Source organism: Mobula birostris, chromosome 11, assembly GCF_030028105.1.
Source record: "Mobula birostris isolate sMobBir1 chromosome 11, sMobBir1.hap1, whole genome shotgun sequence".
NCBI classification, from domain to species: domain Eukaryota; kingdom Metazoa; phylum Chordata; class Chondrichthyes; order Myliobatiformes; family Myliobatidae; genus Mobula; species Mobula birostris.
Genome location: NC_092380.1, coordinates 41,495,314 through 41,514,789, shown reverse-complemented (window position 1 = coordinate 41,514,789; position 19,476 = coordinate 41,495,314). Strand labels below are relative to the sequence as shown.

General features: G+C 45.7%; 1 protein-coding gene across 5 annotated transcripts in view; it reads left to right on the top strand.

Moving 5' to 3' along the window:
* cpt1ab (carnitine palmitoyltransferase 1Ab (liver)) overlaps positions 1–19,476 on the top strand; it is a 97,879-nt gene that overhangs the window by 7,880 nt on the left and 70,523 nt on the right. For all 5 annotated transcript variants that reach the window (XM_072272129.1, XM_072272128.1, XM_072272127.1 and 2 more), the window contains exons 3-6: positions 14,836–14,991; positions 15,647–15,786; positions 15,868–16,039; positions 17,365–17,466. In XM_072272129.1, coding sequence (XP_072128230.1) covers positions 14,851–14,991; positions 15,647–15,786; positions 15,868–16,039; positions 17,365–17,466 — 555 coding nt within the window. In that variant the 5' untranslated portion in view covers positions 14,836–14,850. The remainder of the gene's footprint in view (positions 1–14,835; positions 14,992–15,646; positions 15,787–15,867; positions 16,040–17,364; positions 17,467–19,476) is intronic.

Here is a 19,476-nt window from a genome sequence, read left to right as displayed (position 1 = left end):
TTTATTTCAAAGGGAATGGAATAATCATATAATGACCATATAACAATTACAGCATAGAAACAGGCCATCTTGGCCCTTCTAGTCCGTGCCAAATACCTAGTCCCATCGACCTGCACTCAGCCCATAACCCTCCATTCCTTTCCTGTCCATATAGCTATAAAAGCGATATAAAATATAAAAGCAGGGAGATAATGCTGAGCTTTTATAAAACACTAGTCAGGCCGTACTTGGAGTATTGTCAACAGTTTTGGGCCCCGTATCTCAGAAAGGATGTGTTGTCATTGGAGAGAGTCCAGAGGAGGTTCACGAGGATGATTCTGGGAATGAAGGGGTTAACATATGAGGAGCGTTTGGCAGCTTTGGGCCTGTACTCACTGGAATTTAGAAGAATGCAAGGGGACCTCATTGAAATCTACCATATGTTGAAAGGATGAGATAGGGTGGATGTGGAGAGGATGTTTCCTGTTGTGGGGGTATCTAGAACTGGAGGGCATAGCCTCGAAAATGGAGGGGGGGGGGTGACCTTTCAGAACAAAGGTAAGGAGCAATTGTTTTAGCCCGAGAGTAGTGAATCTGTGGAATGCTCTGCCACAGACTGCAGTGGAGGCCAAGTCCCGGTGTGTATTTAAGACGGAAGTTGATCATTTCCTGATCGGTCAGGGCATCAAAGGGATATGGTGAGAAGGCAGGTGTATGGGATTGAGTGGGATCCGGGATCAGCCACGATGGAATGGTGGAGCAGACTCGATGGGATGAATGGCCTAATTCTGCTCCTGCGTCATATGGTCTAACATGGATAAGTTGGGCTGAAAAGTTGTGAAGTTTTAATAGTCATGTCAAAGGCCCATCTCTTCGCCGCATGGGAACAGCAACTCGGCACTGCAATAGTGGGCTTTGAAATTCCATTGCAGCACATGCAGGATTTCACTATGATCACACTGACAGGATCTGCTTTAGGTGGGGCAGTTTATGATGGGCTCCTGGCTAGCAGCAGGTGGTATATAATTCTCCACGCAGAGAGGAAGAGGCTTCAGCCTAATTAATCTCATTGTCTTAAGTTACCCTCCCCACCGGCTTTCCATAACTGCTATTGAATCAGCCCCCCACTCTTCTTCAACCCATCTGGCAAACTGTGGACAGAACTGCACCACAGAAGCCCCCTGGTTCTGCACTTCCACAACTTACAGTCAGTCCTGACTTCATGGGTGTTGAATGAGAGCATTCCACGTTCACTTCTATGGCTCCTCTCTCAGCTCAGATCCCCCTCTCCCATCCATCAGCAAAGGTTCTCTCCAAGCTAGCTGCCTTTTGGCCTTGGGTTCCCACTTGCTACCGGTTCTTTATCACTTCTCTATGATTAGAGAATCAGCCCCAAGGGCCCGGACTGACTGACTCACCACAGCCTCAGCAAGTAAAGCTAAGGGAATCTTTCTGGTTTATCCCCCAGTTTGACTCTGTGAAAGTTTTATTTGTCTCTGCTCGATGAGATAATCTCTGAGGGGAGAGATCATGGTTACAGGCTGCATGTGAGTTATTGGCTGCAACAAACCAGTTGCACAATTTTCATCTTTTCAGTACAAGTGTAGCGAGAGACTTTAGTCACTGGTTGGAGGATGGTGACATGGTGTAGGGCAAGCGAGTACACAGGCAGGTTGCTTCCATACATCCAACACACCATGGACTTTGGAACTGATAAACAACAGGAAATCCAGCAGTAAATTCAGATAGTTGCCAAGCAGAACAGAGTTCATAGTCTGAAGAGCATGGGCCAAAGACAAGTCTCACCCAGAAAATGGTTCCAGATAAATGGAAGTTAGACTTGCATCTTTGAGGTACAATAACTGATTCTATATGGGCATGTTCTCTTCTTGAAAGGGCCAGCCCCTCAGACTGAACAGTGTTTTGGTAGCATTGCTGTTCAAGGTGATGGGGGGACTGTTGGTCAGAGAAATGAAAACAAAATCCTGCAGGTACTGAAAATGTTGAAGAAAACAAAAAGCTAGAAACATCCAACAAGTCAGCAAGAGAGAAACTGTTAATGTTTGTTGTAGGGGTCATGAACCTGAAGTTAACTCTTTCTCTTTCAGCAGATGCTAGCTGAGCTGCTGGGTATTTCTAGCATTTTCTGTTTTTTTTTTAATCTTTTTATTTATTTCATGCAGAGAGAAAAATGATCCTGCACCAAAAAAGGAAACTACTCTGGGAAAGTCTTATATTGGTGAGAGAGATGGTCAGTTACAGAGGGAGCTCCCCTGAGCATGCTGTGCAATGGGATATAATCTTTGCACAAGGTTTTTGATCCAGCTGGGTTGATGGCTTCTAAATATCGGATTTGTGAAGAATGGTTCATGCTCTATTCAGTGGTTGTTGATGAATAGATTCTCCGGTATTGTTATAGTTAGGTTTTACCCACTTGCCTACAGCTGCCATTTCCAGTGGCTGCAGCCTGCTTCCTCCTGTCTCCAGCCTCGGTGACTGATACGAAGCCTTCTGTAAATGTACTGGTACATGATGGTGGAGTTGATGGTGTCTACATGGGCTCTGAAGGAGGGTAATTGGGTTTCCCATTTTGGGCAAAGAACAAAGATGGTAAGGTGTTGGGTCACTAGTGTGGAAAGGACAAGGGGAACAACTTTTGGTATCCTTTTTTAATGTTCTTATCAGGACCTAATGGGTTTTAAAGAAGAATGCTACAGAGATAGTGGTACTGTTGGTTGCTCTTGGCCTCAGTTATTGACTGTTTACATCAATGATCTGAATGTATGTATTTCCAAATTTGCCAATGATAGATGGAATGGCATGTTGTGATGAGCACATTGTGACTTTGTAAATAGGGTATATATAGATCAGGTGAGTTGGTGAAAACCTAACAAATAGAATTTAATGAAGTGGGAGATAAGAGGAATCAAAAGGTGGGTTATTACTTGTTTTTTTTTCAGGTTTATTATCAGTGACGTATGTTGTGAAATTTGCTGTTTTGCAGAAGTGATTCACTACAGTACAAAAATTTGCTGTGTTACAGTAAGAATCTAAACAGCGCAAAAAGAGCAAAATAATGAGTTTCCTGAACCCTGGTGGAGACATCCTTACAAAGGAACATAACTAGGATGTACACGGGGACTGTACAGGCTCACTAGATGGCGTGGAAGGAGCTGCAGTCTGGATTTGCTCCAGGTTACAGAAGCACCTCAGGAGGCAGCCGGATGCTCGATGTTTCAGGATGAGACCTTGTATCAGGACTGAGAATATAGAGATGAGGTAGCAAGTATAAAGAGGTGGGGCAGGGGCTGGGGTCAATGGGTGGAACCCAGTAATGAGGGGGGTAATGGAGAAGACGGAGCAGGATGAAGGGGTGGAGGGGTGGAGTTGGGAGACACTGGTTGGTGGATAATGGGTAGACACAGATAAGAGAATGGGGAAATAGATCCAGTGGTGGGGTGGGGAGGTGGAGGCTGGAAAGTGATAAGTAGAGATACAAGAGGCTGCTGGCTAACGGTGATGGGTTGGACCAGATACAATGGGATAGATGGTATATAGATGGAAGCTGCCAACTCCTCCACCTCATCCTTTCCTCTCATCTCTTCAATGCTGGAGGAATTTGCCTGACATGCGAAGGTCGACCCACTTCTTTGCTTTTCAACAGGCTATTGCCTGGATTGGAGAGCTTTAGTTATGAGAAGACACTGGATAGGCTAGCTTGCTTTCCCTGGAACAAAGCAGGCCAGGCGGTGACCTGTTGGAGGTATGTAAGATTTCTGGAAGTCAAAAGTAGAGTAGATAGTCAAACTCTTTCTTGCCCTTGGCTGTAGTATCAAAAAAAAAGGCATAGGCTTAAGCTGAGAGGAAAGGCTTTTAAAGGGGACCTGAAGGGAAAATTTTGTTTCAGGGAGTGGTTAATATCAGGAATTTTCTGCAAGAAGAGGTGGTGGAATCAGATAAAATCACTAAGTTCAAGAGATACAGGCACTTGGTCTCACTTGGCTCAGCTGATCTGCCTCAGACCCAGTACAGCTTTTACTATGGGTCTGGGCACTTCAACTGCAGAAGATTATTTATCCCCCACACACCCCCAAGAATTAACTATACAGCCCTGTACAACGTGGGCAGTGATTCAACAAAGTGAGAAACTGTTCAGGACTGCTCTTTCTGTAAGGAAAAAAAGCAAAACAAATCTCATGTAACCATTTATTGAAACCCAGATAATTGTAGGTGTACAAATCTGGAACTAAAAAAAAAAAAGAAAATGTTGGAGGTACCAGCAGGCCAGGTAGTATCTACAAAGAGGAATAGAGCCAGCATATCATCATAGTTTGGAAGAGCTCCAATTAGTGTGTTTGAGTTCCATCATAGTTTGGAAAAGCTCCAGTCAGTGTGTTTTAAGTTGCAGGGAAGGTAGAGACAATGCAGGTGATATCTGCAATAGGGTTGGGGAACAGGAGAGTTTGTGATGCAAACATTTGAGCCCCATATCTAGAAAAGGATGGGCTGGCATTGGAGAGGATCCAGAGGATAATCCCTGGAATGAAAGGGTTCGAGCATAAGGAACATTTGATGGCTCTGGGCATGTACTCTCTGGAGTTTGGAAGAATGAGGGTATCTCACTGAAACCTGAATATTGAAAGACCAAAACAGTGGATGTGGAGAGGAAATTTCCAATACTGGGACAGTCTAAGACCACAGGGTGAAGTTCAGAGTAAATTTATTATTAAAGTACAACCAGTGGGCATACTTAATAAATCAATAATAGTATAATAACGATAACAGAATCAATGAATGAACTTGGGTGTTTAACTGGTGGCCAAAAGACAATAAACCATGTAAATACACAAAAAAGAAATAATAAATATAGAGAACATGAGATGAAAAGTCCTTGAAAGTGAATCCATAGGTTGTGGGAACATTTCAATGATGGAGCAAGCAACTTTGAGTGAAGTTATCCTCTTTGGTTCAAAAGCCTCATGATTGAGGGGCAATAACTATTCCTGAACCTGGCGTGAGCCCTGTACCACCTTCCTGATGGCAGTAGAGAGAAGAGAGCATGGCCTGGGTGGTGGGGGTCCCTGATGATGGATGCTGCTCTCCTGCAACAGTGGTGATGTGCTCTGTGGTGGGGAGAGCTTTACCCATGATGGACTGGGCTGTATCCACTACTTTCTGTAGGATTTTCTGTTTGAGAGCATTGGTGTTTGCATACCAGGCTGTGATGCAGCCAGTCAATATACTCTCCACTACATTGTCAAGGTTTTAGATGTCATGACTCCTAAGGAAGTAGAGGCACTGCAGTGCTTTCTCCATAATTGAACTTGTGAGCTGGCACAGACTCAGAATGGGAAGTAGAATTGAAATGGATGGCCACCGGGAGATTCCACTACTCCTGCTGGACAGAGTGTAGTGGTCTCCCAGACTACGTCGGGTCTCACCAATACACAGGAGGCCACACTGGGAGCACTGGACGCAGTATGTAACCCCAGCAGACTCGCAGGCGAAGTGCTGCCTCACCTGGAAGGACTGTTTAGGGCCCTGAATGGTAGTGAGGGAGGAGGTGTAGGGGCAGGTGTGGCACTTGTTCTGCTTGCAAGGATAAGTGCCAGGAGGGAGATCAGTGGGGAGGGATGAATGGACAAGGGAGTCGCTTAGGGAGTGATCCCTGTGGAAAGCAGAAAGTGTGGGGGAGAGAAAGATGTGCTTGGTGGTGGGATCCCGTTGCAGATGGTAGATGTTACAGAGAATTGTGTGCTGGACGCGGAGGCTGATGGGGTGGTAGAGGAACCCTATCCCTGGTGTGGCGGCGGGTGGATGGGATGAGGGCAGGTGGGTGTGAGATGGAAGAGATGCGGGTGAGGGTAGCATTGATGGTGGGTGAAGGAAAGGCCCTTCCTTTGAAGAAGGGGGACATCCCATTAGTTCTGGAATGAAAAGCCTCATCAAGAGAGCAGATGTGGCAGGGACAGAGGAATTGAGAGAAGGGGATGGCACTATTACAAGTGATAGGGTGGGAAGAGGTATAGTCCAGGTAGCTGTGAGAGTCAGTGAGTTTATAATAGACATCAGTGTATAAACTGTCTCCAGAGATAGAGACAGAGATCGAGAAGGAGAAGAAGGTGTCGAAAATGGGCCGGGTAAACTTGAGGGCAGGATGTAAGTTGAAGCAAAGTTGATGAAGTCGATGAGCTCAGCATGGGTGCAAGAAGCAGCACCAATGCAGTTGTTGATGTAATGGAGGAAAACTTTGTGAGTGGGCTTGGAACATAGACTGTTCCACGTAGCCGACATAAAGGCAGGCATAGCTGGAACCCATGCAAATGCCCATGGCTATGCCTTTTGTTTGGAGGAAGTAGGAGGAACCAAAGGAGAAATTATTGAGAGTGAGGACTAGTTCTGCCAGACAAAGGAGAGTGCTGGTGCAGGGGAACTGGTTGGGTCTGGTGTCCAGAAAGAAGTGGAGAGTGGTTTCAAGTTCCTGGTTGTCAACACCTTTGAGGATCTACCCTAGGCCCAGCATATTGATGCAGTTACAAAGAAGGCATGATACTGCCTAATTTCATTGGAAATTTGAGAATCGGTGTATAACCTAAGACGTTTGCAAACTTCTACAGATATACCATGGAATGCATCAGCATCACCATCTGGTACAAAGGGGCCACTGCACAGGATCAGAAAAAGCTGCAGAAAGTTGTAAATATGGCCAGCTTCATAATAGGTACCAGCCTCCCTCGCGTCCAGGACACCTTTAAGAGGTGATGCCTGAAAAAGGCAGCATCCATCACTACGGACTCTCACCCAGGACACGCCCTCTTCTCATTGTTACCATCAAGGAGGTGGTACAGGGGCCTGAAGACACACACTCAACATTTCAAGAATAGCTTCTTTCCCTCAGTCGTCAGATTTCTGAATGGACAGTGAGCCCATGAACACTTCCTTAGATGTTTTTTTTACCTCTCTTTTTTCCACTACTTCTTTAATTTATGTATATATCTGTGTGTGTGTGTGTCTGTGTGTGTGTGTATATATATAATTGTTAATGTAATTTAGTCTTTTTTATTATGTATTGCAATATGCTGCTGCCATAAAACAATAAATTTCACAACATATGCTGGTGATATTAAACTTATTCTGAATGGGCTGGTCCTGCTCCTAGGTCATATGGTCATATGATCTTAAGAGTATAGTGGAAAGACATATAACTTGCAAATGATTAGCTTTGGAGGAGCTATAAATAGGAGATGTAAATGGGAAAGGGAAATGAGGAAAAAAAAACTGTGTTGCAACTGTGTGATTTAGAACCCAGCCAATGCTGGAAATCTGAACTAAAGGAGAATGCTGGAAATACCCAGCAGGCCAGGCAGCATCAGTAGAGAGAGAAAAACACTGCTGGCCTCACATTGGAATCAGCCACTTCTGATTATAAGACCTAACTTGAATTCAGTATTCAGCCCTGAGAAGGCTGGGACTCATGGGACCAAACTAAAGGGAGTTCATCAGGCTGAGACTTTGTTCACTAGAGCCTAGGACAATGAGCGGTGGTCATACAGACGTGTGTAAAATCTCAAAGGGCATAGATAGAGCGAATGCCCACAGTATTTTTCCCAGGGCTGAGGAATCAAGATCTAGAGGGGAGGGTCTGGGGTAAGAGGGAGAAATTTAATGGAAACCTGAGGGGCAACATTTTCATCCAGAAGGTGGTCCATATATGAAATGAGCTGCCAAAGGAAGTCGTTAGGGCAGGTACATGGATAGGAGAGGTTTCGAGGATATGGTCAAACATGGGTAAATGAGACTAGCTGGTGTCTTGGTGAGTGTCTTGGGGATAGGGAAATGGGATTGTTCTGAAAGGCGCCACAGACAATGAGCCAAATGACCTATTTTATCAGGAAATCAAAGGGGAAGAAAGATGAAAAACCTGAGGAAAAGATAAGTTAGGGATCTAAATGGTACGATCGGTAGGACAAACTATTGCCTTTTCTGTGCTTGCCTGGGGAAGGGTCTAAGATAAAGGGATTGTGAGCTGTTTCAGGGAGTGTGAAGGAAAAGATCCCTCCAGAAAACCAAGAGGGGATGGGAAGACGTGCCTGTCAGTGGCATCTTGTTAAAGGCAGGTGGATCTGTTGGCTGGTAGGGTAGAAAGTGAGGACGAATGAGGCCATCATCACTCTGGGTGGGAGGAGAGGGAAGGAGAAGAAATGGACTGTTTTTATGGCCACTTGACATTCCACCTGTCAATGCTTAACTGTCTCCACACCAGTGGCAGGAAAAATTGCCAGTGTTGTCAGGCTATATATTCCAATATCCTGCCAAGAACATTGAATGCAGGCCCTGCTGTAACCTGGTTCTGGGTCCTGGAAGAGACATGTTCTATAGGTGAGGTGTGAGTGATTGTCCTTTGCTTCAGAGCAGCATCTGACTGTCACTGCCAGGGGGAGCAGTGGACAACAAGAGATTCTGCAGATGCAGGAAATCTTCCGCAACACCCACAAAATGCTGGCTGGAGGAACTCAGCAGGTCAGGTAACATCTGTCCAGGGAAATAAACAGTCAATATTTCAGGCTGGGACCCTTCATCAGGACTGGAAAGGAAGAGAGCAAAAGCCAGAATAAGGGTGTGAGGGGGAGGCGTACATCTGTCAATTGGTAGGTGAGGGGGAAGGAGGAGGGAGGGAGGGCGATTTGAGTTATGAGGTTACTCCTTACTCCAAGTTAATGCAGTGAAGGGATTTAAAATAGACAGGAGACCTGATAAAGGTTTATAAGATGATGAGAAGCACGAATAGAGTTGATGTCCGGTATGTTTTTCCCAGGATCGAGATGTCTAATACCAGAGGTGTGAGGGGAGCTTTTAGCACAGAGTGCTGGGTGCCTGGAACATTCTGCCTGGGTGCGTCAAGATGCTCTTAGGCACATGAATGAGCAGAGAATGGAGGGATGCGAGCAGAAGGAATTAGCTCTGTTAGGCATTTAACCGCTGGTTTAATTCGTTCAGTACAGCATTGTGGGCTGAATGGCTGTTCCTGGACTCTGCTCTTCTACGTTCTGTCAGCAAGAGAAGTAAAATATTTTGTGAGGTCTGGGAAGGAAGGTGAGGCAGTAAATTTAAGGGGGGAGGTAGAGGAGAGCTGGCTGGGAGGTGAGGGGAAGTGCAGGGCACAGAATGGGCAGTGTGACTTGTGCAAGTTGGTAGCTGACGTGGGTGGGTGTGACTGTTGCCCCATTCTAGAGCTCTGATGAGCATTGCAAAACAGCGTAGAGGTTGAGTATAGTGCAATGCTCTGGCCAGCTCTCTGTGCTCTGTCACTTCCAGGTTCTTTGCTCCCCTTGTTTCCACAATATAATGAATGGCATCTGGATATCTGATCCTGTTGACATGAGAAACAGGAGTAGGAGTCGGCCATCTGGCCCGTCGATCCTGTTCCATCACTCGATAAGATTATGGCTGATTTGACCATGGACTCATTTCCACCCACCTGCCTGCCTTTTCCCCATAACCCTTACTTCCCTGACTATGCAAAAATCTATCCAACTTTGTCTTAAATATGTTTACTGAAGTAGCCTACACTGCTTCATTGGGTAGAGAATTCCACAGATTCACCGCCTTTGGGACAAGCAGCTCCTCCTCAGCTCCATCCTAAATCCACTCTCCTGAATCTTGAGGCTATGTCCCCAGTTCTAGTCTCACCTACCAGTGGAAACAACTTTCCTGTCTCTATCTTATTTATCCCTTTCATAATTTTATATGTTTCTGTAAGATCTCCTCTCATCCTTCTGAATTCCAGAGAGTACAGTCCCAGGCGACTCAATCTGTCTTCATAGGTTAACCCCTTCATCTCTGGAATCAACCTGGTGAACCTCCTCTGCACTGCCTCCAAAGCCAGTATATTCTTCCTCAAGTATGGAGACCAGAACTGCACGCAGTACTCCAGGTGCAGCCTCACCAGTACCCTGTATAGTTGCAGCATGACCTCTCTGCTCTTGAATTCAATCCCTCTAGCAATGAAGGCCAACATTCCGTTTGCCTTCTTAATAGCCTGATGTACCTGCAAGCCAACTTTTTGCTATTCATGAACAAGCACTCCCAAGCCCCTCTGCACAACAGCATGCTGTAATCTTTCACTATTTAAATAATAATCTGCTCTTTTATTATTCCTTCCAAAGTGGATGATCTCGCATTTACCAACATTGCCATATGACTCTGCCATAGTTGGATGCATCAGCAAGGGAGATGAGACTGAGTACAGGGCTACGGTAGGAAACTTTGTCACATGATGTGACCAGAATTATCTGTAGCTTAATGTGAAAAAGACTAGGGAGCTGGTGGTAGACCTGAGGAGAGCTAAGGGTACCGATGACCCCTGTTTCCATCCAGGGGGTCAATGTGGACATGGTGGAGGATTACAAATACCTGGGGATACGAATTGACAATAAACTGGACTGGTCAAAGAACACTGAGGCTGTCTACAAGAAGGGTCAGAGCCGTCTCTATTTCCTGAGGAGACTGAGGTCCTTTAACATCTGCCGGACAATGCTGAGGATGTTTTACGAGTCTGTGGTGGCCAGTGCTATCATGTTTGCTGTTGTGTGCTGGGGCAGCAGGCTGAGGGTGACAGGCACCAACAGAATCAACAAACTCATTCGTAAGGCCAGTGATGTTGTGGGGATGGAACTGGACTCTCTGACGGTGGTGTCTGAAAAGAGGATGCTGTCCAAGTTGCATGCCATCTTGGACAATGTCTCCTATCCACTACATAATGTACTGGTTGGGCACAGGAGTACATTCAGCCAGAGACTCATTCCACCGAGATGTGACACAGAGCGCCATAGGAAGTCATTCCTGCATGTGGCCATCAAACTTTACAACTCCTCCTTTGGAGGGTCAGTCACTCTGAGCCAATAGGCTGGTCCTGGACTTATTTCATAATTTACTGGCATAATTTACATATTACTATTTAACTATTTATGGTTTTATTACTATTTAATTATTTATGGTGCAACTGTAACGAAAACCAATTTCCCCCGGGGTCAATAAAGTATGACTATGACTATATATTTCATCTGCCAGACCTTGGCCCACTCACTTAACCTATCTATATCCCTCTGCAGACTCTCCACATCTCTGTACAATGTGCTTTTCCACTCAGTTTAGTGTCATCAGCAAATTTTGCTATGCTACACCTAGTCCCCTCTTCCAAGTCATCAATGGAAATGATAAACAGCTGTGGGCCCAGCACTAACCCCTACAGCACTCCACTCACCACCACCGACTGCCAACCGGAGAAACACCCATTTATACCAACTCTCTGCCTTCTATTGGTTAACCCATCCATTATCCATCCAATACACTTCCTCTGATTCCATGCATCCGTATCTTATTCATAAGTCTCTTGCACTGCACCTTATCGAACTCCTTCTGGAAATCCAAGTATACGACATCCACCTGTTCCCCTCTATCCACTGCACTCATTATGTTCTCAAAGAACTCCAGTAAGTTTGTCAAACAGGACCTGCCCTTTCTGAATCCATGCTGCATCTGTCTAATGGAACCCCTCCTTTCTAAATGTTTGGCTATTTCTTTCTTAATGACAGCTTCAAGCATTTTCCCGACTACAGATGTTAAGCTAACTGGTCTATAGTTGCCCGTCTTTTGCCTACATCCTTTTGTAAAAAGTGGCGTGACATTTGCTGTCTTCCAACCTGCCGGGACCTGCCCAGAGTCTAGAGAGTTTTGGTAAATGATTACCAACGCACCTACTCTAACCTCCGCCAATTCCCTCAGCACCCTGGGATGCATCCCATCAGGACCAGGGGACTTATCTACCTTCAGGCCCTCTAGTTTGCTCATTACTATCTCTTTAGTAGCAGTGATTTTATCGAGGTCCTCACCTCTCATTTCGGCGAACGTCATTCTTTGGCATATTAGACAGATGTTAAACTAACTGGCCTATAGTTAGCTGCCTTTTGCCTACATCCTTCTTGGAACAGTGACGTGACATTTGCCTTCTTCCAATCTGCCGGGACTTGCCTAGAGTCCAGAGAATTTTGGTAAGTTCCAAAGCCTCGACTATAACCTTTGCTATTTCTTTCAGTACCCTGGGATGCATTCTGTTGGGACCAGAGGATTTGCCTAACTTTAGGCCCACAAGTTTGATCAGCATTACCTCTTTAGTGATAGCTATTGTATTGGGGTCCTCACCTCCCATCGCATCCATATCATCTCCTCTCTTTGGCATGTTAGACGTGTTCTCCATTATGAAGACCAACACAAAATAGTGATTCAAAGCCTTGGCCATTTCCTCATCACCCAACTATCCACTTTTATATTTTGTGCTAGTTTATTTTCATAATCTATCATCCCTTTCTTTACTGCTGATACTTTGCTGCTTTTTAAAGTTTTCCTGATCTTCTAATTTCCCACTACTCTTGGCGACTTTGTATGCATGAGCTTTTAGTTTGATGCCTTCTTTTATTTCCTTAGTTATCCATGGCTGGCTCTCCCCACCCTTATTGTCCTTGCTTTTAACTGGAATATACTTTTGTTGAGCACTGTGAAAAATTTCTTTGAAAGTCTTCCACTGTTCCTCAACCATCCCACCTGTGTTCCCAGACTACCCTATGCAACTCCTTCCTCATCCCACTGTAGTCTCCCAAGTTTAAGCATAATACATTAGTTTTAGATTGAACTATTGCACCCTTCATTTGTATGAGAAATTCAGTCATACCATGATCCCTCTTTCCAAGAGGATCCCGAACTACAAGATTGCTAATTTTACCTGTCTCATTGCACAGGACCAGATCTAAGATAACACGTTCCCTTGTAGGTTCAGTAACATGTTGTTCAAGAAATCTACCATGTATGCATTCTATGAAGGCCTCCTCAAGACTCCCTCAATGAACTTGATTCACCCAAACTGTGCGCAAATTAAAATTCCCCACAAAAAATGCTGCTCCATTCTTTCTTGCCTCAGATATTTCTTGGATTATTGCCTGTACCATTGTAATGTTATTATTTGGTGGCCTATAGTTGACTCCCACCTGCGATTTCTTTGCCCCTTTTCTATTCCTAATCTCTACCCAGATGGATTCAACTTTCTGTTCCCTAGAACTTATATCGTCTCTCACTATCGACCTGATCTCATCCTTAATTAACAGCGCTACCCCATCTCCCTTACCTTCCTGCCTATCCTTCCGTATTACCTGATATCCTGCAACCATGTTTCTGTAATGGCCACTAAATCATACCCCTTTATACTAATTTATGCCACAAGTTCACTGGCCTTGTTACGAATGCTACGGGCATTCAGATAAAGAGCCCTTACACTCATTGTGCCTTTAAAATCTAGTCATTTTTATCTCTTATGCACTCGATTTTTCTGTACTCACCCTTGCTTTTCTCTTTTTTAACTTTTGCTTTTATCTTTATCCACGTGTTTCTCTTTTACTTTATCCATGTCTCCAATCTGTTGGAACCCCACCCCCCGCCAGCACTATTTAGTTTAAAGCCCTATCCACAGCCCTAGTTATGTGATTCACCAGGATCCAGGCCCCATCACATTTCAGGTAGAGCCTATCCCAATGGAACAGTTCCCTCCTTCCCCAATAATGGTGCCAATTTCCCATGAACTCAAGCCCATTTCTCCCACACCAATCCTTGAGCTACACATTTAAACTCTCTAATCTTCTTGACCCTGTGCCAATTTGCATGTGGCTCAGGTAGTAATCCAGAGATTACCACATTTTTGGTTCTGCTTTTTGATAGCTGCTCAAATTCCGTCAACAGAACCTCTTTCCTTATTCTACCTACGTCGTTGATACCCACATGGACCACGATAACTGGAACTTTCCCTTCCCATTGCAAATTCCTCTGCAGGTCAGATAAGATGTCCTGAACCCGGGCACCAGGCAGGCAGCACAGCCTTTGGGGTACTCTATCCTTGTGACAAAGAACTTTGTCTGTTTCCTTGACTATACTATGCCAACTACCGCTACAGCAGTACCTTGTGTCCCACTGCTGAGCTCCTGGCTGCTTGTGTTTGCAAGCATTGGAGAAGGACCGGAGACCACTGTTTACTCTTGCCTCTTCGGCACCCCCTACCCTGCCTTCTCCAAATCAGAATTATGCCTATTATCATTGATATGTCTCGTGAAATGTGTTGTGCGGCAACAGTGCAGTGTGATATTGTGGAGGTATTGGATTATTATTGCACTGAAAAGCCTGTTGTGTTCTGTTCATACAGATCAGATCATTGCACAGCACATTGAGGTGAAAACAAGGTAAAACAATAACAGTAACAGCTACAGAGAGAGTGAAGTTGTGTAGGTATTCATTACAGTGTAGGTTATCAATAAGGTGCAAGATCATAAGGTAGATTGTGGGGTCAAGGGACTATCTTATTGTACTAAAGACCCATTTAATAGTCTTCTTACAGTGATTTAGAAACTGTCCTTGAGCCTTCTAGAATATGCTTTTGAATCTTGTGCCTGATGGAAGGTGGAGAAGAGAGAATGTTCAGGTGGTAGGGTCGGCAGTTTTCACGAGGTGGGTTGGAGTTTGAGGACGGGTGGTTCCTCTGACATGCTAAGCTGAGCTCACAACCCTTTGCAGTTTTGTGTGCTGACGGACAGAGTAGTTGCCACACCAAACCATTGTGCATCCAGATAGGATGCTTTCCAAGGTCAGTAAAACCTACGGTAAGTTACCAATGTCAATAAATAGTGCAATATAGGAGAGAGTGTTTGTGGGTTCTTGAACCCGTGCAGGGGTGATTCCAAGAAGTGGCTGGCTGCTGCCTCTTACTGTTTGTCCAAGGGATGGGAGAGCCTATTCACCAGACGTCTGTGTCTCCTTCAGGGCTGACAACTCCAGATGGCAGAGGCTCACCAGGCTGTAGCATTTCAGTTCACCGTCACCCCGGATGGCATTGACTTGCAGCTGAGCCATGAGGCGCTGAAACAAGTCTACTTGTCCGGTCTGCGCTCGTGGAAGAAACGACTCCGACGGTACAAAGTAAGATCTCCTACAATCATGTATCCAGGGAAGGCAAAGCTAGTGTGTGTGTGTCTGCCTGTCTGTCTGTCTGTCTGTCTGTCTGTCTGCCTGTCTGTCTGTCTGTCTGTCTGTGTGTGTAGGTGTGTGGGATAGGGGGTGGTAGGGGGTGTGTGTTTGGAGTAGGGATGGTTACTTATACTGCTCTGGAGGCACCAGTTACTTACACCTCTCAATGGCACAAGTTATCTACACCACAGTGAGTTACTGGTAACCTATACCACACTAGAGCACTGGTTATTTACACCCCTGACTGCTCTCCCAGTGATGCAGGAACTGTTTGGGGTGTAGAGTGTGTGAGCTGGGAGATTAGGGCACATCTTTATGACACTTTAGATCACTGTATGCAGTTCTGGCCACTACAGGAAGGGCATAAATGCACTGGGGAGAGTCCAAGGAGATTTGATCCCAGGACCTTACCCCTCAATGGCATCGATGGCTGGTGATGATCTGGCCAGAGTCAGACATGCTGTGTTCACGATGTTGCTGCAGTACCAGGAACACTCAAATAATCAAGTTGTCTGTAAAATAAGCTGAGAGGTCCTGGGACCACGAGAGGCCTTGGTTAGTGTGCGGTCCACCTTTTGCTGAATTATCTGTTGATCCTTCTCCGTAGAATGGGATCCTGACAGGGGTTTATCCCGCCAGCCCCTCCAGCTGGATCTTCGTGGTGGTGGCTGTGATCGCAACGATGTACGCCCGCGTCGACCCGTCTCTGGGAATGATCGAGAAGATCCGGGGCCACCTGCCTACCAAGTAGGTGCTAGAGCAGCTCAGCTTACCGCTGGAGGTTTCTGGGTATCATCTGTTGCTATATTAACCTTTCCTCTCTGGCAGTGGTTACCTGTCCAACCAGAGTGAGAGCATCCTGAGCGGTCTGCTCTTCGGGACGGGACTCTGGATCACCTTGGTCTTCACCATGCGCCAGACACTAAAGCTGCTGCTTTCCTATCATGGCTGGATGTACATCCCGCACGGCAAAACCCCAGGCCACATCAAGCTCTGGATGGTAAGTTAATAGCACCCACACCCTACCCTTCATGCCGAAGACCCTGATGTCATTCCAGAACCGTGGGAAAGGAAGGTGTTAGTTTCCCTGTATCTACACAACAGTTCAAGGTCTGCACCATAGCCCCCTAGCACCAGGGATGCCTCTCTGGGATCTGGAGAGGTTACTGGGAGATGCAACCAAGCAGTGGGGAAGGAAATGTCTCCAGAGGTTCTTGATTAGATGCTCAGGATGCTCAGGGACATGGGAGGAAAAAAGATTCATGTTGGGTATGTACTAGGACTATTCTCAGCTATTTGGCAGACACACAATCCTTTAATTAAAGTCTCTGTAAGGGAAGCCAGAAGCATAAGATGTTACCTTCTCATGTTGGGATGGGCTAGAATAGATTGGGGTCTCGTTCAGAATGGAATGGATTGATCGTGTGTCTGAGTCTGGCATAAGATAGATTATGCTTGGGTCTGTGGTGGAATAAATTCGGTTTGGATTTGGGTATAGAATGGGATTATTTCGGTTTGGGTCCAGGTGGGATTGATTGGGCCTGAGTCTGGGACGAGATGGATTGTCTCAGGGTGTGGGGCGAGAAGGATTGGGTTGGGGATGGGGATGGATTAGATGTGGGTCTGGGGTGAGAAGGATTGGGTTGGGAATGGGGATAGATTGGGTGTGGTCAGGGGTGGGATGGATAGGGTTGGGAATGGGGGTGGATTGGGTGTGGGTCAGGGGTGGGATAGATAGGGTTGGGAATGGGGATGGATTGGGTGTGGGTCTGGGGCGGGAAAGATTGGGTTGAGAATGGGAATGGATTGGGTCTGGGTCTGGGGTGAGGTGGATTGGGTCAGGAATAGGGATGCATTGGGTGTGGGTCTGGGGCGGGAAGGATTGGTCCAGGTTTGGGGTGGGATGGATTGGGTTGGGAATGGGGATGGATTGGGTTGGGAATGGGGATGGATTGGGTGTGGGTATGGGGCAAGATGGATAGGGTTGGGAACGGGGTTGGGAATGGGGATGGATTGAGTGTGGTTCTGGGACAAGAGATTGGGTTGGGAATGGGGATGGATTGGGTGTGGGTCAGGGGTGGGATGGGTTGGATCTGGTATTTGGGTCAGGATAGATTGGTCCGGGTCTGGGATGGTATGGATTATGTCTTGAGCAGGATGGATTAGGTTGGGAATGGGGTTGGGTCTTTGTTTGAGTCACTCAGTTGTTGCCCCTTTCCCTGTTGAGTTGCTTTAAGCTTGGGGTTGAGTTGTGTCTGGTACAGTTCTCCTTAATGAGATTGAGTGAATTTATTTCTGGATCTTCATTGTCATGTCTCCTCACAGCTGATGGTGAAGATCTTCTCTGGCCGTAAGCCTCTGACATACAGTTTCCAGACTTCCCTTCCCCGACTTCCCGTGCCAGCTGTCAAGGACACCATGAGAAAGGTGAGTGGATCACAGTTACTAATCCATTTAGAGTGAATAATGGTCCCAGGAGTTGTCTTCAGCTTGTCACAGTCTGGACAATCAGACATAACTGCTCCCAGCCACCGTAAACACTTTGTGGGCTCAGTATTTTTCTGACTTTGTTTCAAGCTTGTTATCAACACTGAATTTTCTAAAGCGGTATTCAGCTGAGACAACCTTGAAGGAGCTTTGTTGTTATGTAACTGTGCTGTAGGCAATGTGGGATAGTTTGCAGAGTTTTATGTTCTATGTGTTCAATGGGACTGGAGTAAGCTTTACCTACGTAGGAAAGTTTTGAGAGTTGATCCTCTTACTGTGCATTAAAGCCTCTGAGCTATATTCAGAATTGTAATAAATAGCTAAGTCTCTTGTCTATCTCTGCTTTGGCGCATTCTCAACCTTATCAACTGAACTATTAACCTGGTGGGCATTTGCATGTGGGAGGGCAAAAGTGGAAGGGAGACCTCCAGGGTTTTGGGCCTTCATGAATGTCCAGAAACGGAGTGGGATAAAACCAAGAAGGGAAGCCTGTGAGAAGTATGAAGAGCTTGAACAGTAGGAAAGGCCATGGGGTGTGGAAGGTGTAGAGTGGGAAGGGATGAAAAAGTAACATTGACGAGAAATATAAAGGAAAACTCCTTTATGAGCTTGTAAAAGGGAAGGGTACACAAAAATGACAGCTCTAAATGAACACTTTGCGTCTGTCTTTAGAAAATAGAGAATTGCAGGCATTGATGTTAAAGAGGAAGAAAGTGACTTTCACAAAGACAAAGAAATTGAGGGGTCAATCAACTTTAAAAATAGATAATTCTCCACCTTGGGTAAAACGTATCACAGGCTCTTCAGAAAAGCAGGGGTGGAGCTGGCATAAGGTGAGATTTTGAGCCTGTTTAGATACAAGCATAGCACTCAGCTGACTGCTAATGTGGTTTAAAAAGGGAGACGAGTAAGCACAACTTTGACATTGGTCATGGGAAATCGCTGGACGTCACTGATAGGAAGGTTGTGTGTGGTAGGGTTCTGCAGGTTTCAGCACTCTTTCCCTTGCTTTTTACAAATGATTTGGAGAAACATGGGGGCTAGATTAAGAAGTGTGCAGATGGCCCTGATACTGAAGTTAGGAGTGATATTGATAATGAGGAAGGTAGTGGCAGCTGAGGGAGGAAGAAACAAGTTAATTTGTTGGCTGGTCATTTTAGGTATCTATAGAGAGCAGAACACTTGCGGCAGTGGCAGCAGGAATGTAAGATCAGGCAGAGTCTAGTGGAACTGTATGAAACACCCGGCCCTGTCAGAGTGGTAAAACCACAATCGCTTCTGACCACATGAAGTATATGCAGTATCACGTGCGTGCAAGGATGTAGAGGAGATTTACAAAAGTGTTGTTGAGCCCAGGGAATTATTGTTTTTGAGTTGGATGGACCAGGACTGAGGAAACACAAGAATGCTGGAATCTGGAGCAACATGCATTCTGCTGGAGGATCTCAACCCGAAACATCAATGATTCCTTCCCCCTGCGAATACTGCTTGACCTGCCGAGTTGCTCCAGCAGGTTGCGTGTTGGACCAGTCCAGAGTTGTTTCCTATTCTACAGATAAGATAGTTGGGTTAATAAATTAAAGGGCCATATAAAATTGCTGAACAGCCCCGAGAGGGTGAACAGGAAAGGTCAGGTTTGTTTTCACCCACTGGGTGGTTGCAATCAGGAACACACTGTCTGAGGGGGTGGTGACAGCAAAGAGCCTACAACCTCTATAAAACATCTAGACAAATACCTGGGTCACCAAGACAGAGAAGGCTGGCAAATGTGGATAGGTATGTAATGGTTGGAATGAACATGATGGCCTGAAGGCCTGTTTTTGTGCTGTGGAGCTCTGACTAATAGCATCAACAATCTCAGTGTTGTGTGTGAACTTGGTGAGGGGAGAGAGAATAAAATACTGGGCGCTAGAGGGGGATAGAAGGAGAAGAGGAGTGGAGTGATGGAGC